General features: G+C 42.1%; 2 protein-coding genes across 4 annotated transcripts in view; one reads left to right on the top strand and one right to left on the bottom strand.

The window, feature by feature from the left end:
- Window positions 1-18837, bottom strand: part of LOC130404410 (DNA helicase MCM8-like) — a 66098-nt gene extending 47261 nt beyond the window's left edge. The window contains exon 1 of one of the 2 annotated variants that reach the window (XM_056609117.1): window positions 14003-18837. The gene's annotated coding sequence lies outside the window, so the exon portion shown is untranslated. The remainder of the gene's footprint in view (window positions 1-14002) is intronic. The other variant, XM_056609118.1, reaches the window with a different exon arrangement.
- A 233-nt stretch (window positions 18838-19070) lies between these two features.
- LOC130404412 (endoplasmic reticulum junction formation protein lunapark-B-like) overlaps window positions 19071-23065 on the top strand; it is a 65297-nt gene continuing 61302 nt past the window's right edge. For both annotated transcript variants that reach the window (XM_056609120.1, XM_056609121.1), the window contains exons 1-3: window positions 19071-19141; window positions 19863-19916; window positions 21589-21630. In XM_056609120.1, the coding sequence (XP_056465095.1) occupies window positions 19890-19916; window positions 21589-21630 (69 nt within the window). In that variant the 5' untranslated portion in view covers window positions 19071-19141; window positions 19863-19889. The remainder of the gene's footprint in view (window positions 19142-19862; window positions 19917-21588; window positions 21631-23065) is intronic.

The following is a 23065-nucleotide window of genomic DNA, read 5'->3' on the forward strand; positions in this document are numbered from 1 at the left end:
TATAATGATGATAATAACACTGTGGGTGTGGATACATACATTTAATGTGATTATTTTTTATAATTTCAGGCTATCCAAACCAGATTTGCTGATGTCCTGGGAAATGAAGAGGCGATGCTTGCTGCCGTAACTCTTTCAAAATTCAACTTCGCTGGCTGCGGTCACAGGAGTTAAAGGATAAGGCTAACGCCCCGTGCCCACTACCTCCGTTAGTTGTCCGTTGCCCATTGACTTTGAATGGGGACGGACGCGCAATGCATTGTGGATCCGTCCGTTCAGTTGGAGCGTTCGCCACCGTCAGAAAGTTGAAAAATGTTCAACTTTTTCGGCAGCGACGGTTCCGTCATCCAATCAGATCGCGTATGCAAATTTAAGCACTGTGACGCGACTCGGGCTCTGACGATACTGGAAAGCGGGAAAGCGGTTCATCTTGCCTCGCAACAAGCAGGAAGAAGCGGGAAGAACCCGGCGAAGCGATTTGATTGGCTGACGGATGCCTCTGCAAAGACTACTCCCCCATCCGTCAGCCACGCCTTCCCACGTCCGTTGACTGACGGTGCAGTGGGCACGAGGCGTAAGGCAAGTTTGCTGGCTGAGTGCCGTAAAATTGTCCACGAAGAACCACAGCCAGGTACCAGCAGCACATCTTCACATCACACAGATTCAACCAAAGAGCGATTTCTTTGCTTTTTAGGAGGATGAGGAGGACACCTCCTCTTCAGCAGAAAACCAGGTGGCAGACTATATTAGATCTTCAGCAAAAAACTTTTTCTCTCATCAAGAAAATTTCACTACGTTACAATGCTGCTACTCCATCTAGTGCACCTGTTGAGAGACTGTTCAGCCTGGGCAAACTTGTTTTCTCTCCGAAGAAGAACAGACTGTCAGACAAAAGATTTGAAAAGCTTCACCTCCTACGTTACAACCACTGGTTTAATCGTTAGATGAGGAGTATTTCAGTATAGATAGATTAATGCATTGATCATTTTCACTGAGAATGAACAACGTTCAATGGATAGTGCTCTGTTTATTGTGCAATGATATACAGGTACAGAGATTTGCACTACTTAATGGCCAGATCATCCTTCGTTTATTTTTACCCAAGTTTGCATTCGTGTGTTTTGCACTTGATTGCAAAGTGTGAATAGCTGAATATTATTTATTTTTAACAATTCATTTTGTTACTGTTCTGAATATTTAAGAGTTGGAAAGTGTTCTGTTTATTGTGCAATGGTATACAGGTACAGAGAATTGCACTACCTAAAGATCAAATTTTCCTTTGTATCTTTTTACCCAAGTTTACTTTTTTGGGTATTTGGTTTTGTACTTGAATGCAAAGTGTGTGAATATTATTTTAATTTTCAATATTTAATTTTGTTACTCTACTGAATATTTAAGAGTTGGATAGTGTTCTGTTTATTGTGCAATGGTATACAGGTACAGAGAATTGCACTACTTAATGGCCAGATTTTCCTTTGTTTCTTTTTACCCAAGTTTACATTTGCACTTGAATTCTATTTTCAATATTTATTTGTATATGTTTTAATTCTATGCATCATATGGCAGGCTGCAATCTATTGAGTTCAAATAAATACCAAATGTTCTAAAATGCTGTATATAGTGTTTTTATTATCAGTTAATAGAAACATCTTTGACGTTAAAGATGTTATAGAACGTAACAGCGTTATAGAACATGAAAAATAACGCCACAGTTGCTTTGCTGAGTAGCTAATTATTTTTACAATGTGGTAACTGAGTTACTAACTCAATTACTTTTTGGGAGAAGTAATTTGTAACTGTTACTAATTACTTTTTAAAAGTAACTTGACCAACACTGACCACGACTACCTCTCTTTATATTTACGGCCCACAGCCCACGGAAAAAATCGTACACACTCGCAGAATGCAAAACCAAATTCGATTGACCGTATACATGCACGCTTAGTTAAAGGCCTACAATGCAGGATCGGCCATTTCTTCACTGTTTTCTCGGTTTGGGCTCACACTTTTCTCTACACAGTTCCCCCTACAGCTTTGTAGTAGATATTTTACAACACTGTCGTAACAACTCGTTGACGACCCATCCCCATCCACTTCTATGCTAGCCATGTGTATTTGTTTTGGAAGACGCCGGCAGATGCGTGGAGCCATGTCCGAGGTAGGTGTTCATAAAGAGTAGAAAAGGTTATACATTTTGAAATGGTGTATTTGTGTTAAAATAAACCCCATGCTTTTTTATAGTTATAATATAGGATCAGGCTTATCTTAATGGCGGCGGATGTGCGTGCTGCTGGTGGAGGCTCTGCTTGCCCTCGCACAAAACCTGTAATCTACAAAACGGATTGTGGGAAGGTGATAGTGGAAGATGAATTGTTAAATTTTATTGTGGTTAAAATGAAAACATTAAGCCATGATGAAATTGTTTTGCTGACAACAAACAACTTTTCATCTGAGTGGATTGAGGAGTCCAAGCGTCTGTTTGATTTATGCCCGAATTCCACGCAACGCTGTGTCGCACACAAAGGCTCACAGAAGGACACGAATAATATCAAGGCCTGCATGAAGTTACTTAATGAGTGCGGTGAAGATATTCCACGTTTTGTTTCACATTACTTGGATGAACTGCCACCTGTCGGGTTCGGCAATATGGACGCCTCGGCTCTGCTGAGCCGAGTGGAGCAGCTGAGCCAACAAGTCTCTGGCCTGAGAAAGGCGTTGGATACTCAGGCTGATGTGAGTGAGAACTTGGGGGCAATTGTTGCGGCCATGGATCGCCGTGTGGCAGCGGTGGAGACGCACCGTACATCGGACTACGACCCTGGGACTGCTGGCACCGTGCACCCTGAGGAGTCAACAACGTCTCCAGCTGTTAAGTCGCGTCTCCTGGGATTGAATAGGCCTACCGGCGAGATCGCCAGCACCTCACGCGTGGACTGGAAGGGGCTGGTGGGCTCTACTCAACAGCAGGAGCTACTGGATGTGGAAGTCACATCGCCACGATCACAACCACAGTCCCCACAGTGGAGCGCTGCTGTGAAAAAAGGTCGTAAAAAGTTGGGGTCCCTTAAAGCAAATGTGCCACCGAAACCCTGCAACAAGCCAGCTCACTTTAAACGTGAGCAAAGGAATGATGGAATAATTGGAACTGGCACTGAGAGCAACATTGGAGTGGTGAAAACAAAGCTGGTGAATGTGTTTGCCACTAGGTTTTCTCCCACTCTGGATGCAGACACGCTACGTGACTATTTAACGGAGAAGTTGGAGGCTAAAACAGTGACGTGTCGAAAGATCGAGTCGGCCCGCAGCAGGTATGGCTGGCACCGTGTACCTAAGGTGGTTGGTGAGGGGGGGAGGGAACTGTCTTGCCATGGTACACCTGTAGCTCAACACGAGAGCCGGTCTGCATTAGCTGCTGCTGGGATATGAATGAACCTTACTATGAACATCTGTGTCGTATCTTACAATGCGCGTGGACTGCGTGTTGGCCACAGTGAAACTGATAAATCACGCCGTGTTGTTGTGGACAAACTGATGGAGAGATGTGAGATTTTGTGTGTTCACGAGACGTTCCTGGCTAAACAAGACCTGGGAGGACTAAATTCTATACATAGGGACTTTCATGGGGCAGGTGAATCAACAACTGACTTGAGCGCTAAAGTCGTCCGGGGGAGGATCCCAGGGGGCGTGGCCACCATGTGGAATAAAAAATATGACCAGTTGGTTAATGTTATACGACTGGGAGTTGACTGGGCTATTGGACTTGAGCTGTGTTGTAATTATAAGAAAATAATTATTTTAAATGTCTATACGCCATATGAGTGCATGAAAAATGAGGATGAGTACCTCAGTAGATTGGCATTTATCATGTCTTTTATTCAGGACAATCCTTCTACCTGCATATATGTTATTGGTGACATGAATGCTGATGTAACTGATGCCAACTCTTTATTTGGTAAACATTTGGCTCAGTTTTGTTCAGACAGTGGATTGATTTTATCAAGTAAATTACTATTGCCAAATGATAGTTATACCTATATCAGCGAGGCCTGGCACTCTACTTCGTGGCTAGATCACTGCCTTTGTACAGTGGATGCCCATGACTCCATTTCTATTATGAAGATTGAGTATGATCTGGCTACTTCGGACCATATACCCTTTCACATGGTCTTGAACACCGGCAATTTACCTGTGGATAAAGGCATTGATGTAGGAAAAATAGATTGGACGAAACTGTCTAGCACAGATCTTAATAAATATGTTAGTGATACTGATGCTTTGCTGTGTAATATTCAGGTACCAAGAGATGCCTTATGGTGTCGGGATATGAACTGTAAAGATGATCAACATGGTAAACAGTTATGTTCTTTGTATGAAGCAATTGTACGGTCTTAAGAATTCGAGCAGGTCACTATATAAACATAGGAGTAAAGTCTTCAATGCTAAGCCTGGTTGGAAGGACTAAGTAGAAGAGCTCCATGCAGAGGCCCGAAATGCTTTTAAAGAATGGGCTGAGTCTGGCAAAAGCAGGCATGCCCCTTTATTTGAAAATAAAAAATGCACTAATGCTAGATTTAAAAATGCACTTCGCTACATCAAAAGAAATGAAAACATGATGAGGTCAGATTCACTGGCAAGGAAGCTGCAATTTTTTTTTTTAATGATTTCTGGAATGAAATAAAAACTGTTAATAATTGCAAAAAATCTCTTCCATCTAATATAGATGGTGTGAGTGGTCCTGATGAAACTTCACAGTTATGGCGGAAACAATACTATGAACTGTTAAACTGTGTAAAAGGTAATATGTTTGTAGTGGATAGTGTAGATTTTAATGATGATGTTATTGTCACTGCTGCTGAAGTCCATGAAGCTATATTGAAGTTAAGAGATAACAAGGCCTGTGGTCAGGATGATATTACAGCTGAACATGTTAAACTTGCCAGTAAGAAACTATACCCTCTGGTGGCTCTATCTTACACAGGCCTTTTTGTTCATGGAGTGTTACCAGATTCTATGCTCTCTGTTGTGCTAGTACCAGTGATAAAAGATAAAGTGGGGAAGCTAAACAGCTCTGATAATTACAGGCCAATAGCTCTGGCTAGGGATGTCCGATATTGGCTTTTTTGCCGATATCCGATATGCGATATTGTCCAACTCTAAATTTTCGATTCCGATATCAGCCGATACCGATGTCGATATTTGGGTTATTTTTCCTCAAACCTAATTTAGGTAACATTACATATCTCCTGTTGTGGAATTAACACAACATGCTTAATGTTATTGTGATGCCCCACTGGATGCATTCTTGAATGCAACAAGGCTTTCCAAATGTTAACATTGTCTGTGCAAAATAAGAAAAATACTTCAACTTAATTTAAGGGAAAAGTGCCATGTTTTTTTTTGTTTTTTTAATTGTCTCAGACAACAGTTTGGATTACACTCTCCCTGAGATAATCTTGACAATGCCCACAACAAATAGGGCAAACTTGACTTCACAAATGATAAAACATTGTACCTGAACAACTATGTGCAACATAGCAGTATGTTTCTTTAACTAAAACTCAATAACCTTAATTGAATAAATGCACAAATATGAGTCAATTACAATGTGCACTGTACTGCACAATTTTGAAAACATTTATTTGAGCTATTAAAAAAAAAAAAAAAAAATCGGTTTTAAGGCAAAAAAAATCCGATACCGATATTGACAGATATTAAATTTTTATGCTAATATCGGGCCGATAATATCGGACATCTCTAGCTCTGGCCAGTGTCATGTCCAAAGTAATGGAGACAGTTCTACTGAGTAGACTTGAGAGGTATGTCCTGTCTACTGACCACCAATTTGGTTTTAAAAGAAAGCATGGTACTGATTTATGTATTTTTGCACTAAAGGAAATTTTAGATAAATATAATAGGCAAAATTCCACAATGTTCATGTGTTTTATTGATGCTTCTAAAGCATTTGATCGTGTTAATCATGGGAAATTGTTTTTAAAATTGTCTAAAAGTGGGGTCCCTGGTTTTTTAATTAGAATCTTGGTCTATTGGTACTCACATCAGGCAAAGAGGGTGAGATGGGGGAGTGTAACATCTGATCCCTTCCATGTTACCAATGGTGTTCGCCAGGGCGGAATTTTGTCTCCTTTTCTTTTTAATATGTATATGAAAAACTTGTCTTTGATTTTAAATGCATCTGGTACAGGCTGTAGGATTGGGGACTCACTCATTAATCACCTTATGTACGCAGATGATCTGGTCATCTTTAGTCCATATAGTGCTGGTCTACAACAGCTTCTGAGAGTATGCACACAGTATGGTGATGATTTTGACATAAAATACAACGCAAAAAAGAGTAAGATCATGATTGTCAGAAGCAGAGGAGACGGACAGTCAACCCTGACTTCTATCTGTCTGGCACTGCACTCAGTGTGTGCAGTGAAATTACATACTTGGGCCATATTATGTCAAATGACCCGTCTGATGACAAGGATATCTATAGGCAGCGTCAGAAGCTGTATGCACAAGCAAACATGCTCTGCTGTAGGTTTAGTATGTGCTCTGTACCTGTAAATCTCACTCTTTCGAGTGTATTGTACGCCGCTGTATACTGCCCATCTGTGGTGTCGTTATAAACAAGGCAGCATTAGAAAGCTTACAGTGGCCTATAATGATAGCATGAGGCTACTGCTGAGAGCTCCAAGAAGCTCCAGCGCAAGCCAAATGTTTGTAAGTGTTGGGGTCCCTACCTGCTCTGCTACGTGGCCTGATGTATGGATTTATGTGTAGGGCATCAGAGTCCGAAAATAACTTAATTGCAGTTTTGGCCAACCCTCTATGCAATTCGGTTAGATTTTCTTCCAGACTGTGGAACCATTGGCGATCATGTCTGTATGCTCGGCACTGAATATTGTGAATTTGTGTATTTTTTTACTCTGTGTTTGATTATTTGTTTATTTTGTTTGTGTTGATATGGATCCTCCTGGGTCTGAAATAAAGAATTATATATATATAGTTGACGGGGAGATGTTATATTCTAGAATAGAATTGTATTATCTTTGGTTGTTGAACAGAAAGATCAATGTAAGAGTGTTGGCCAACATAATACATAACGACAGCATGAACAATTTGCGCAGCAATCATACATTTAGGTATCTGCTCAAGTACTTCACTTGTGTAAGGAATTACAGGGAGATCAGGGGTTGACACCAATGGTTGCCCGCTTGCCCGGGGCAACTAAAAATAATGTTTGGGCAAGTTGAGATTATTTCTGGTTGCCCGAAAGGGCAAGTGCATTTTTTAGGCTTTGTTCATATATAATCATATACATTTAAGAAATTCTAAAAACTGCCAAGCAACCATTTTCTTCCGTAAAATCACACAAAATAGATATATTTGCAATTGATCAGCGCGCCGTCTTCTCTTCTTTCGGACAGCCAGTTAACAGACACACAGCGCTACTGCGCGAACATATCCCCGCCTCCTGTCACTCACTCGCAGTGCGGTCTCTGGCAGTGATTCGGCAATAGTCTCAATGCTCTGTGTGACGGTGTTAAAGGTTGGGTATGGGATTTACGAAACGCCAGCAGATTTTGAAAACACACAACTCAAATGTTCCTACCCTCTCCTTCAACGCTGACTCTGACTCCACCCATTCCAAGTACATGGACGCGCAATCATGCACGAGCGAACACAGATGCGCGAGAGCGAGCCATTAGCTAGCTCCAGTAGCTACCACAGGATAACAACAAACAGAAGCTTGCTCTGGGTCACGAGCTTTGAGTACGTGCACGAAGGGGTCGCAAGGGGGAGTGCAGTACGACCGTTTGATTGACGTACTTACTGTCCAATGCCACTCGGTGGGTCTGGAAATCATTGGCTGGAGTTTTTCAAGCCCTGCCCATTCCAAAGATGATTGACTTGTTTAATTATCATGTCAGTACTTCTAACTCAGTGGCTGTAAGTGGGTTATGAAAAGCACTTCAAGTAATTTTGCAAAAATGGCCAAAAAAGAGAATTCCATACCCAACCTTTAAAGGTTAGCCAATACATCTAGCATCTCAAGTGCAGCGCCGCCGTGACCGTTTTAGGTAGAGAAGGTAGACGGAGTAGTGATGGAGGAGTGCGGTTTGGAAGTACTTTAGATTAAAGCAAATTACCAAGGAAAGTCAAAATAATCATTTAAAGTCATATGCAAATGCAAGAACACAGTTTACGGTTTCATAACTGTGCACATGCACAGCAATAGCGATCTTTTTCACGAAATTGAAACTGCACAAACTATATATTATTTGAAAGCTGAGCCTCCAACAATTCCGGCAATCTAAACCATATCATTCTGGGACTAAAACTCACAAGTAACAATTTAAGGAGAAACTTCCCCTTTCCTTTTAAAAATCAAAAATTAAATTTTACCTTTGTGATTTTTATCCACAAAGTTAAACCACCATAAACAGATAATCCAGTGGCCAAATTTTGCAACTAAACATGGTGTTGACAATAAATTCCTTAGAGAAGGTTTCTTAGGAAAAAGGTAAATTGCCTTCAATCAGAACACATGTTCTTCAGCGCAATCTATTGGCCATATGTGTATTTGCGAATGTTTGGCTTGGTGTCATTCGATTATATTTGCCCTGAACTTTAAATAGAGGTTTCAAATGTCAAAATGGTAAGATATCTGTTATCTGCTATGAGACACCTGTTTGTGTCTCATAGTACGACAGTGATACCAACTGATAATGCAGGGCTCCAGAGTGCGCCTAATTTGGGCGCACATGCGCCTAGAATTCGGGGTAGTGCGACCAAATATTTTATTTGGGCTCACCGGTGCGACTGAAAATGTATCTGGTATAATTATCAGGGTTTTTTCTAAACAAGGGAACAGGGGCGCTGCGCCCCGATAATCCCGGCGTGCGCCATCCTACCGAAATGCAGACTGAACCTGTCAGACTTGGATCTGTACTTACATGCTGCTGTACAACATGCACTATTTCTCAAAACGATCTTTTCTCTAAAATATCCCAACACCACCACCTGACAATGTGTCTGATCCTCAAATGACTTTCAAACATGGCAGAGAGCGGCAGCGAGATTGTTAATGCACCAGCAAACTTGAAATCCAAAGTGTGGAAGCATTTTGGCTTCGCAAAGAATAATGGTAAAATTGACAAGGGGTGTGTGACGGGGCGCATAGCTTCCGTCAATGTTGCCTGTGTGTGTTTGTCTTCTTTGATTATGTATTCCGTTACCTGCATACTGTTTTTAAATCATTTATCAACCATGTCATTTATCATGCGCGCTACGGCAGTTTAATACAATCTTGCAAGTACCATCAATATAACGTTCTGTTTAATACCATTTACGTCACCTGTTCTGTTGCAATAACCATTCAAACAAGTATGTCGTTGTCAAATTCCAGGTTTGTTTATTTAATTTAAAAGTTACATGTTAACACATCGTAAATGTTCGTCTTACCAGCGTCTCGTCTAGACTTTGTATGAGGGAATGTGTGCGGCGTCAACGGGGTTTAAATTAACGTCATAACTTCCGGGTAAACCGGAAGTGACCCCAAGTTTTTGTAATTATGTTTATTGCAGTTTTTGTATATTTTGGCTATGCCAAAATCTAGCAATAATATAAAGGTCCAGTATGCTTAAGTTCGAATTGATGTAGAATATAATATTCTGATGACTGGAGACTATGGATGGGAGGAGATGAACCAGCTGTCCACCTTCTATTCTGATGGCCACTCCCCCATTGACTGGGAAGAACTGCGGGATGAGTGGATCTCCTTCAGACAGCACCTGGGCAGTTACCGTCAGAAGACACCAAAAGACATGTGCCAGGGGCTGTCTGCCAATCCAACACTTTCATGCCAGTACCCTAACATAGCCTCCCGCTACGCCAGAATGGTGGTCATTCCGGTTCACACGGCTGACTGTGAAAGGGCCTTCTCCACCCTCAAAAGGGTGAAGACAAGGCTAAGGTCTACCATGACTAACGCTACCCTGAACCACCTCCTCAGGATCAGTATTGAGCGGCCTGCAATTGATCAATTTGATTTTGACAAGGCAGTGAGCCGTTGGGGCAGTCTCAGGAACAGACGGCTTCTGTTGTGATTTGTCCTACTTAATAAAAGTTTAGCCAATATTTTTGAAATTTGTCGTGTTTATTTACAGGGTAAAGTTGTACAAGTCTACCAAAAGTTGATAGTATTTTAGTTTTTCAGGATGACCAAAAGAGCTAGAATTTCTCTCTAAGATAGCCTCAGAATGTACCATTTAATCATTATTTTTTCAAAGGCTTCGCGCCGTGGAAGGGGGAGACCCCCGTTCCACACCATCCCCCGCCTCGGTCGCATTGCTCCCTCGGCTTTGCGCAGGGCTCTGCTCCCTGCTACTTTTTTTTTCTAGAAAAACCCCTGATTATTATTCATTATTTTTTTTACAGAGCAGTCTATTCATAATATTGTAATAACCACAGAAGAGGCAGTGAATGGAGTATTGATTAGACAGCGATTTATTAGACACCTAATAAACCGTTGGAACACGCAAGACCGGTAACAATAGCAACGTCGGTAAACAAACCCGCAAAGCCCAATCCAGGGGCCTGTACTACGAAGCTCGATTAGAGGGTTAGCGAGGTAGGTTGAGCTGAGTCGACTTTCATGACTTTACCATGAAAGTCGATCTCTTTAAGCATCGCTGTATCACCATGGTGACTTACGCTCGCAACCAAACCTGGTCGGGAGCAGGTTTTCAGCGAGTCTACCCGGAGATCGGCTACTTATATCGGTGTGCGCAGCTTCCTAGCCCCTCCTCCGATAATGGCGTTACCATTTGTGGGTTTTCCCATGGACCTCGGCGCACTTATCGTACAGGCGTCTCTCCGGAGACAGAGGGTTTTTCGGGACAGAACCGATCCCTTGGCATTGTCTGACGATATTCTTTATGAGAGATACAGATTTCGGCATTTATTTAAGGCATTTATTTAATGGTCAAGATATTATTAATCAATGGCGTAAATATCGACGGTGCAACCGTTGCACCTGCCCGGGTTGCCCCCCCCCCCCCCCCCGTCAATCACTTGTGTAAGGAATTACAGGGAGATCAGGGAGATCAGGGGTTGACACTAATGCTTGCCCGCTTGCCCGGGGCAACTAAAAATAATGTTTGGGCAAGTTGAGATTATTATTTTTAAGTGCATTTTTTAGGGTTTGTTCATCCTCATCCTCATCCTCATCGTCATCCGCTTATCCGGGGTCGGGTCGCGGGGGGAGCAGCTCAAGCAGGGGGCCCCAGACTTCCCTTTCCCGGGCCACATTGACCAGCTCTGACGGGGGGATCCCGAGGCGTTCCCAGGCCAGTGTTGAGATATAATCTCTCCACCTAGTCCTGGGTCTTCCCCGAGGTCTCCTCCCCACTGGACGTGCCTGAAACACCTCCCAAGGAAGGCGCCCAGTGGGCATCCTTACCAGATGCCCGAACCACCTCAGCTGACTCCTTTCTAAGTAAAGGAGCAGCGGCTCTAATCCGAGTTCCTCACGGATGGCTGAGCTTCTCACCCTATCCCTAAGGGAGACGCCAGCCACCCTTCTGAGAAAACTCATCTCGGCCGCTTGTACCCGCGATCTCGTCCTTTCGGTCATCACCCAGCCCTCATGACCATAGGTGAGGATAGGAACGAAGATCGACCGGTAGATCGAGAGCTTTGCCTTGCGGCTCAGCTCTCTTTTCGTTACAACGGTGCGGTAAAGCGAACGCAATACCGCCCCCGCTGCTCCGATTCTCCGGCCAATCTCACGCTCCATAGTACCCTCACTCGCGAACAAGACCCCGAGGTACTTGAACTCCTTCACTTGGGCTAAGGACTCATTTCCTACCCGGAGTAAGCAATCCACCGGTTTCCTGCTAAGAGTCATGGCCTCAGATTTAGCGGTGCTGATCCTCATCCCAGCCGCTTCACACTCGGCTGTCAGGTTTGTTCATATATAATCATATATATTTAAGAGTTTCTAAAAACTGCCAAACAACCATTTTCTTCCGTAAAATCACACAAAATAGATATATTTGCAATTGATCAGCGCGCCGTCTTCTCTTCTTTCGGACAGCCAGTTAATAGACACACAGCGCTACTGCGCGAACATATCCCCGCCTCCTGTCACTCACTCGCAGTGTGGTCTCTGGCAGTGATTCGGCAATAGTCTCAATGCTCTGTGTGACGGTGTTAAAGGTTGGGTATGGGATTTGCGAAACGCCAGCAGATTTTGAAAACACACAACTCAAATGTTCCTACCCTCTCCTTCAACGCTGACTCTGACTCCTCCCATTCCAAGTACATGGACGCGAATCAAGCACGAGCGAACACAGATGCGCGAGAGCGAGCCATTAGCTAGTTAGCTAGCTCCAGTAGCTACCACAGGATAACAACAAACAGAAGCTTGCTCTGGGTCACGAGCTTTGAGTACGTGCACGAAGGGGTCGCGAGGGGGAGTGCAGTACGACCGTTTGATTGACGTACTTACTGTCCAATGCCACTCGGTGGGTCTGGAAATCATTGGCAGGAGTTTTTGAAGCCCTGCCCATTCCAAAGATGATTGACTGCCCGGATTGTTATGATAATTATCCATACAATATTATTCCCGAGTTATATTCAAACCATGTATATTATAATATATATATATATATATATATATATATATATATATATTATACATTATAATACATACATACATACCTTATAATCAACCATACACATAACCCATTAAATACGGTAGACCTATGATTTCTAGATGTCATGGCACTCGCGTCACTGGACTTGCGAGGCATCGACGCAGACTTTCATTACTTCTTTCATTACTGATTAGCTATTGATACCGTAGATAGACAATATTATATATCCAATATACAAGATGATATTACAATACCCTGTGAATTGCATAGGGATCGATGCGAACTCATGAATATTCATGAGCAAAGGCAAACTGATTGGCTGTAGTCTACTTCTGAGACACGGCAGCGAACTGGCAACTTTCAGAAATAGAAGGAGCAAGTATCGTAAACGAAGTCCAGGTTTGGGGACGGTTCCGTTCCGTGCCGGTGCCGTATCCAGTGGAATAGCCTACGTTGACTTTAATGGTTTCTATTATTTTCGGCGACCGGTTCGCTGCCGTGCCGCTTCCGAGCCGATTCCGGTGGAAATTGGCCTTTAGTGTCAACCCCTGGAGACGGATTCAGACATCGAGAGGATATGCTGTCGCCGGTCCCCGCAGGAGAGTTGTCATAGCCAAATGCTGTGTCTGGAAGATTAGGGGTCACATTTATGTTTATGTGTAAATGTTTGCAAATAAACATTTAAAATGAATATTATTGTATATGGTTTTAAATTTTTTCCCTTTTTTACATTAATGTTTGTGCCACCTTTCTCTCATGTTTAATAATAAACACTTTTTAGTTAGAAAAATATTTATTTTGGACAGTTCATCAGGGTTTGTTTTTTGCCTTAGGGCTATTGTGTAGCATCTTCTTGAGGGTTCTCTGGAATTCCTCGTGACACTTGTACCCGCACAAGTCCGGATGTGGGTGGTGGCCGACAGGCCGAGCCGTCTTGGGTCATCAAGCCTCGTAACGATCACTCATAACAATGCTGTTTGCCAATGCTTGTAACTAAGAAAAAATATAAAGCAATCTTTTTTCAACTTGTTTACAAGCGGGGAACTACACCAAAGATAATAACATGGCTAAAGGTATAATGGAGGATCACGTCTCGTTACAGTTCTGTTACCGACGAATATGTGCCAACAGCAGCTCTCGTGCTACATTATATGGCCAGCCTGACATATCACATGATACAGGCAACACTCTTAGAAAAATCAGAGGAATTCAAATAGCGGTCTAGTGATCGATATAAACAACAACAAAACGGTGGAGCAAACACATTTTTACAGAGACCGTCAACATCAAGAAAGCCACAATACAAAAGAGGAAAAAGTTCAAAGGGTACTTACAATTTCAAGAGCAACACGGCCAAGTCGGCATCCGATTTGCAGTCTTCTCTTTCTTTCAGTTCATGCTATTCCTGAGGAGCTCGCCCAACGTTTACTCGTGTCTGGCCTCTCTGTCAGTGTCCCTTTTCTCTTCTTCTGTTCCTCCGACATTGGGTTCATCCGTCTCTTTTAAGTCGGCTGATCCATGATGAATGTAACAATCCCTCACTACTCGTGTTTATATCGAGCCGGTTCTGTGTTTGTGGGTCTGCAGTGCCGTAAAGCAATTCGTTACTTCGCGAAACCCGACTCCCGCGAGAGTGGGCGGCGCGTCGCCGGCAGAAACGTGCATATTCCCTTTCTTCGCCAAGATGCGCAAGGGGGAGTCGAAACAGCGACCAATCGGCCCATAAAGTGTTATAGAACCATCACATTGACTTGTTATATTAAGGTAAATTAAGGCAAAAAAGTTTCATAGTTCCCCGTTAATGCGACTAACAATCAAATAATCTGGGGGTCTTATTTTGACCATGGGAAACACAATTCGATTCTAGTCCGACTATGGTGTATACATGCATCTTAATAATCCAATCATAGTCGGACGAACTCAATAATCAGACTAACCCAATAATAAAATAATAACGATATTCTTGAGTAAACGCACTGAAAAATACAGATATATTGACAGGTTTTATATTGTTTAAAGTTAACTTAAGCAAATATATAAAGACCATTTGGAAAAGGTTATTCAGCTTGAAAAAGTAAATTGGTAAATTTATGGTGTGATCCAGATGCCTGGCTAGTCGTTGTTTATTGTTAGCTACAATAGCCTCTTGAGCAAACCAGCTTGAAAACAAACACAACTTTGCATTGTATTGCATGCACAGCAAGACTGTGAAATGAAAAATTGGGGAATAAAGATAAAAAAAATAGATGCATTTTGATTGACAGGGGACATCCTGAAATATGGGTCGATATTTTCATACAACTTCTGTCTTATTTTTCCATGCCTAGAGGACCACAGGAGTACAATTGACCAATCGTAACCCACTCTCCCCTATATATATGGCTGAAGAAACTAGGGCCCGACCGTTCAAAAACACGTAGTTTTTGATACCTTAAATATACTTTAAACACTTTTGACGAATATGTGAATTGAATGCAGAACCTTTGAGTGTTTTAGAATACATTTACAGTCAAAAATGAGTGTAATGTAAAATGTAAAATAAATAACTAACTCCCAATGTGCTGCGCTCGTGAGCAGTGACTAACACGTGCGTGCTGAGCAGTATGGTCTCACCGTTAGAGTCTACAGTATAACAAATTAACCTGGCCTGGGACCTAAAGAAAAACAGGCACAACATGCTCAAACAACGCGTCTTGTGTACATTGGTGAGGTGAGCGCGCAGCTGCCTGAGCGAGAGTGCTTTCATGTTGTACGGTAAAATTCAATCTCCTCTTTTTTACTCCAGCTAAAGTTGTTAGTGTTAGCAAGGCGAGTAGGAGCGCAATCTGTAGGATACTAAGCGAAAAAAAAAAAAAAAAAAAAATCGGTTGTAATCTGCGTCTTTTTGGCCGATGCCGATTATTTTCAAAAAGGCTATAATCGGCCGATTAAATCGGCAGGCCGATGAATCGGTCGGGCCCTAGAAGAAACACAAGAGATTGCTATTCGAATATTAGATTAGTCTATAGAATCTATAAAAACTATGCCAAAAAGTTTTTATGTAAGGATACTTCACCCATTCAGAACCGGCGTTCTATCATTATAAAATCGCTATTGTAACGTAAAAAATATATTTTTTCCCCCCTCAATCTAAGTCTTCCCTTTGCCCAGCTCTAATTGTCTCCCGAGAAGACATCAAATTATGCGTTTGACGTCATCTCGGGAGAACTTTGCTAGAAGGGCCGAGGACTGCAAACCACTGGTTCCGCAAATTTGTGAGCCCACCAATAAGGAATGAGGGGGGCGGGAGCTCGGGGACAATATGTAAACACAATGTCCGCCATGTTTCTTCACCGCGAGAACAAATTTGCAATGTGAAACAGCCGAAGTGGATTTTGAAAATCTATAGTTTGATTTGGAAATTCAGGGCTATTAGTATGAGCCAGAATACAGCCAGGAAGAATTGACACAAATAGAGGAGGCTGCTGCGGCTGCAGCAGCTGAACAAGCCTTGCCTGTTGCCGAGGACGAGGAGCCGGAGCACGCCGGATTGCTCTGTTCGCCTATAGACAGAGTCAAGTTAGTAGCCGCGTTTACATGGCACATCTGATCCGCATAGATTTCTATGTGGCATAGATCTGTTCCTAAAATGTGTTCCGAATGTAGGCTACTGTATACATGGCAGTAACAAAAGTGTCCGTTCTGTCTCTCGCGCACACCTGACACATCTCTGGACCGGCGGCGACATAATGGATGTCTTATCACTATCGGGGATTTTAAATTTGATTTTAATGAAAGCACAGCAGGAGAGAGCTTTTCTCTCCCTGCTCCTTCAATTAAGAAGGAGGAGGACAGCGCAGCAACGTCAATTTCTCGTCAGATCTTTATATTTACCTTAAGCTCCGCCGCAAACAAGAGGAATTTGGATGCGAGTCTGCAGCCAAGACTGGTGGGAGAGAGTGGTCTTACAGGAATTTAGTGCCAGGAATCCTCGAAGGTCCATTTGCGAACTACTGCAGCTGCCATCTCTCTAAGTTAAGAAGTATTTTAACGTTCAGCCTGCAAAAGTACTACTAGTAGCCTACTCATTTACAGTTACCTCGGACGCGCGTGGACACTACGATACGCAAACACGTCATTAATAAACACCCATGTCCCGTCGCTTAGCAACTGGACACGCTTACCGGACTACTTTTACGGAGTGATAACAAAGACGTGAATCAGGCAATAAATCCACTTTCCTTGACAGCGGTGAAGTTCGGTGTGCTTAAAAGTACAGACGGAGCTCAGTGGACCAGTTGCGAACTACTGCGGCTGCTCCAAGTTAAACCCCAATCTATTCGGAATAAGTGCATACATGGCGATTAAAACGGACTACACCACCTCTTTTATTCGGCATAGAATCTATGCCGAACAGATAATTGTATTCCGAATGAGGCGTATACATGATCATTTTCTGTTCCGCATAGAAATCTATGCGGAACAGATGTGTCCATGTCAACGCGGCTACTGACACTTGACGAGGGGGTTTACTCGTTGTGCCCTATAATTATGAGCCGGAGCCCGATTTCAACCCGACATTTGTTACTTAGGCCTACCCTGCTAAATATATATAATATATATAAATATATATAATGCAAAGAACGCCGGTCACTATCGGGAAAATAAGCCCCGACAGGGCGAACAGGCGACCGACGCGCAGCGGAGGTGTCTTGCTTCACCCTGAAGGGGCTTATTTTAGATAATGACCGGCGACGTTCTATACTACATCATCCCGCTTATTACAAGGCTACTTGCCAAGACGAAAAAATAACTTCACATGGTGTGTCTTTTTACAATTTATTCGTTAGCAGCATTCGTAGTGTTGATCAGCAGAGAAATAGTTCTTCAAAGACGTTGACGTTGCTTAGCAAACGAAGACGCTGGGGTTGACAAGTTATCTATGCAAGTGAACGGAGCGTTCCACGGCATTGAGAAGACCCGTGTAATAAAGGCCTATAATATTTCTGTTTATGGCATAGATTTCTTCTCAGATTAGGCCAATAAAGCAATGATTTTAAAAAAAGAGTGCGAATGGAAATTATCGCTCATTTTAATTTATCGCGCAATTAATTGATTTATTGCATATCGCGACAGGCCTAACAGTTCGGTATTCAATACATATTTCCGGACCCAGAAAGTGAACTGGAAACGCCAGCCATAGCCCGCCGGGAGAAACAGATGTCTGAGCATTGTTTTTTTATTAACACATTGGCTACAATAGTTTTGAGTCCCCGGGAACGTGACAATGTAGGTCTCCGAAAGTAGCCGATCTTATCGGCAGAGCATAGGCTACGTCTGTGTAATGCTGTATAGGCTACCTTTTTGGCTACTCTGTGTTGTCCAGGCCATCAGAGCTAATTACCCAGCACAGGATGGGAAGTACCGTGGCTACCAGGAGACAGTAGATGCTCAAGTAGAGCTGTGACTATTTTGACTCTAGCAAACGCACCCTACACGTTTTATTTTTGCAAGTAGTTTTTTCATGAATAAAAGTTCAAATTCATGTTAGTTGTTGTGATTTGTTTACTAACCCAAGTGCTGTTAAATTAAAGTAGGCCTACTGTATAAGATACACTTATTTCAACTGGGGAGAAAAGGTTGAGTACAAATACTTGATATGCTGAGCTAGTGTAATTAGCAAATGTTTTTACACTGTACTGTAATTCACAAATGAAGCGTTTTAAAGAATGAGGGCAAAAACCAGTCAACGTATCACGGGGATATGTTTACACAAGTTTGCTCACGACTCCACTCGCGCTAGGATGCAGCGGGAGCAATGCACTGTGGTAGTTTGAGGATTTCTTACTTTTGAGCCAGAGAGACACGTTCTGCCTTTTCTCAGGCTAGGATGAACCGATTTTTTTTTTTTTTTAAATGCACATTTATAATACATATAATTATTTACTTCATATAACCTTCATATCGGCACCGGTGAAGTATCCATTCAAATGGACTGCAGTGCGTAACAACTCAGTCGTGAATACAGTTTCAGTAAATCTTTCGTGAATTCGTTATTTTTTAAATGATTTAGTATTAGTGAGGTGTTGTCACAGCAGCAGTTTATATCGTCTCTAATGGTATTAATCCGTGTTTTACCTGACTGGAGTTAGTTGGAGAGAGAAGACACTTGAATCTTCCTCCATGGCGCTTGAATATGACGTCAACGCGTTGCTGACGTCAGGTTGCCGACAAAACAGTTCATTGTGTCTTGTGATCTGAATATCTTTTTCCTAAATATTTATCTTCAGTGTTTCTTATTTTTTCCAATGCACCATTCTAATTTATGTACATACTATATACTATATATACAGTATTTGGAAGATAAAACTCACGTTGGAACCGGAAGTACATTTACGTCACTTTTTTTCCGCCGCTAGCTGAAGCTGTCAGTCTGGACCGTCAGTTTGTCCGGACAGTGTTTCCGTCACTCCGTCTGTACCGTGCTCACTAATGTAAGTACGTCTAGATTATATTCTATAGAAGATATTGAAACAGCAGCCTGCCATGCAAATACCGTTTAAGGGCTAACTTTCGTCCCATTTAAGGTCTAATTTAGTCCCGTTTAAAGTTGAACCTCAGACCGTTTAAGGCGCTGTCTTAAATCCGTCACTTAGTCCCAACTAGTCCCTCTAGTCCCCCCTAGTTCCCTCTAGTCTCCTCTAGTTCCCCTCTAGTCCCCCCTAGTCCCCTATAGTTCCCCCTAGTCCCATTACTGTACACATTTACACATATGAACGGATTTGCAGACATATGGAAGTGTTTAGTTGGGCTGTTGTTTAGGGCACTTTGTATTCTGCTGTTGGGATGATCATGTATTTGGTCAAATCGCTATAACCAGACCGTGAATATCGGTAAAATATCTAATAAGATTATCTTTCTAACTTAAAATAATACATTCAAACTACATGAACTGCTATTGAGATGTGTGATAAGTATTTAATAAACGGACAGTCATTAATTTAAAACCTCACACATCACGAGGGCAGCTATTATTATTGTTCACTAATCTTATTTTATCATCCAATGTAATGGCCATTAATGGCCCCTATGCCATTACATTTAATGATATGACTGTTACTTGTTCATTATGTTATGATACAAATGCAATGAAATGTATGATTAAGTCAATTAGTTGATTATAATTTATTTAACTAAAACTCTTGATATCAAAAGCTCAAAGAAAACGGCCGACCTGCAGATATGGGGGCTGTCATATCCAGGTGGAAGGTAAGGAATAGTTTGGGCCTGCAGAGATACAATTTACATTGTATTGTGAGCAGTTCACATGTTTTGCTCTGTTAGAGGAGAAATTAAACCTCTTTACCCTATCTGGAATGAAGCCAGCTTCTATTCTGAGCAACACTGGGAAGTGAGCGATACCGAGTCAGAGGGATTGGGATTAATGAGGGAGAGATAGAAACAGAAGTAGGGGAAAATAGTCATGGGTGTTGGTGTTCAGTCTGTGTTTAACTGGTAAATAAGAATTGGAGGTTACCATTGTGCAATAAATACATTGTCCCTTCTTTCTATTCAATCTTGGTTGTTTCAAGTAACTTCAGGTTAGGGCTGGGCGATATGGGCCAAAATGAATATCTCGATATTTCTTTACTATATCTCGATACACGATATATATCTCGATATATTTTGAATCTCCTCTAGAGCACATCATAAATGCTCGATTCAACCATGTCTGGCATAATGTTACGTCAGTAATAATTCTAGTATTACTGAAACATAAGTCTGCATGTAGATTACATGAAACATCATATTTTTTAAACTCATTAGTGCTTTCTATTGGAACAATTTAGAACTTGCACATAAGAAAAGGAAAATCACAGCAAGTTAGATTTACCAACACAGCATTTATTCAAACCGTCAATTATTTATTAACAGTTTGAATAATAATTATTATATATACACTGCCAGACGAAGGATCCAGTGCTATTCTTTTTCGAAACCGAATCCTCCGTTTCCATCCTTTTTTCTCTCTCTGGCTGTTCTCACTCACCGGTCGGAGGTACACACACCTACAGCAGCGCGCCTTCCAGACTACGTCACACACGCGCGTCCATGAGAATCTCGTGGACTCGCAATGGGGGGGGGGAGTGAGTGTGTTTAGAGAGCCACAAGAAAGAGCGAGAGAAGGGAACACTGTGCGTTAAACAAACCCCGAGAAGCCCAATCCCTATGAGCTCCCCACGCTACGGCCATCCGGAGGCGCACAGAACTTTTGGCCGTAATATTATATAAACAATTATATTATATTATATATAGAGCTCCGGGAGTCGCAAACGGCAACAATCACTTTCTCCTCCATGCTGCAGTTCACCCCGGACTGCACTGCACCGAGTTTGACGGTTGAGTGGCCACGCTGTTGAACGCTGATTGTCTGTCATCACGCGAAATTCGCATCAAAGTTGAAATATTTCAACTCGAGCGAATTTGTCGTGCCACAAATCCTCGTGAATAGGCTCGCCTGTGCACGGCGAAAGTGTGGCGTGAATAAAAATTTCGCCCAATACGCGTCCCTACGTTCACTTTGTATGAGATCTTGTCGCCCCGTCGCGTGAAAGCACAACGAGTATGCCGGCGGCGGCAAAAAGAAACATTGCGTGCCAATTTGTATTCGATGTTCGCGACAGGGGCATTTTATACATCCCCTGGAGAACATCTCGCGATACATCGCATATATTCGATATATCGCCCAGCCCTACTTCAGGTCTGAAATATTAATATTGAATATGTGTTAATGTATATGTTGTGTAACATTCAAAAGAAGTAATCCCAAAATGATCTGATGTTCCCAGGCCAGCCAATGTTTGTATTTCTCTGTTGTAGCATCTATCTATCTCTATACGTATATGCCCTATTCTTGTTTTTTTCTCTATCTTCTGTTCAGACAAAGCCAACCACAGTTGAAAAACTTGAAAACTTGGATAAGGTACAAACACACTCTTTCACACTATGTTATATTATAATTAGGTGTATAACGGTACACATATTTGTACCGTACAGGCACTTCGGTGCGGTTACAGAGGTGTACCGCGGTTTGTAAATGTGGCATACTGATACATAGCGTTAATACGGCGAATGTAAAGGCTTGTTTTGCGATGCAGAATTGAAAACTTGAAGTTGGGGGTTCCAACTGGACCGTTTAGCCAAAGTATAGTACTCCAACTCCGTAATCCGACTCCATAACTACGGAGACCCCTCAGCAGCCCTCTGTCGGGATGTCGGATAAACAATGCAATTCGCCGCCCGATCTATCTTAAATGTTGACTACAAATCATGTAAGCAGTGTTGTAAATAAACTTCCAAAGCTTTTATAATCTTATTTGGTTTTTTATTCGTCCTTAAGGTGCAAAGTAAACGATGTACAAAGTAATTAAGGTGCAAAGTCAAACCGGAGAAGTGATTCAGGAATGATTTTGTTAGAGGACCAATCACAGCCCTTGCTGTCTCCGTTGCGTCGACCAATAGGTCCATGGCGTCGACGGATAGTTAAAAAATATCGGATGCGCACGTAAGCTACGGAGAGGGTCTCCGACAGGCTCTCCGGCCATGGAGAGGGCTCTACGTGTCCACGTACAGCACTTTAACATGCACACACATTTGAAAAGGCACCATCCAGGTGTTACTATCAACGTTGCTGTGAAAAAAAAAAAAACGAGCTGTGCAACCCAGCTCGCAACACTATTTCAACAACCCCTGTCTGGGAATTCAGAAATGCAAATTACATTACCAAGCTTATTGGTGTTTTCCTTGCTGCTTATCTACGGCCATTCTCCATGGTTGAGAAAAAAACATTTTTTTTCAATTTTCCCCTTAACTATTAACTGTACCGTACCGTGACTTAAAAACCGAGGTACGTACCGAACCGTGACTTTTGTGTCTCTTAATCTTACACTTAATATACACTTATCAACAGTTAAAGAGTACTATATGTTAAGGTTGATCAATGGGAAGTAAAAAAAACACGTATAATGTAAATACAAAAACACACTTTATGACAGTTCTATAGAAAGAAAAAAAAAAATGTTTGGCCTCGGGGGATTGTTGAGGTTTTCTCTGGCTGGTCTTTCTTGTTACTGTATAAAGAAACACAAAGAACAATGACCACAGTAGACAATTAGCAGACAGGTTACAATTAAAGGGATACTTAACCCATTTAGAACCGGGGTTCTATCATTATAAATTCGCTATTGTAATATAAATAAATATATAAATAAATATCAGTCCAAACCAGTCTCCCCTTGGCCCATTTTTTCTCATCTAATTTTCTCCCGAAATGACGTCAAATGACGCGTTTGACGTCATTTCGGGAGAAACCTCTTGTCCCGCTAGAAGGGCCGAGGACTACAACACACTTTTGGTGG

Source organism: Gadus chalcogrammus, chromosome 15 (assembly GCF_026213295.1).
Source record: "Gadus chalcogrammus isolate NIFS_2021 chromosome 15, NIFS_Gcha_1.0, whole genome shotgun sequence".
Classification (NCBI taxonomy): Eukaryota; Metazoa; Chordata; class Actinopteri; order Gadiformes; family Gadidae; genus Gadus; species Gadus chalcogrammus.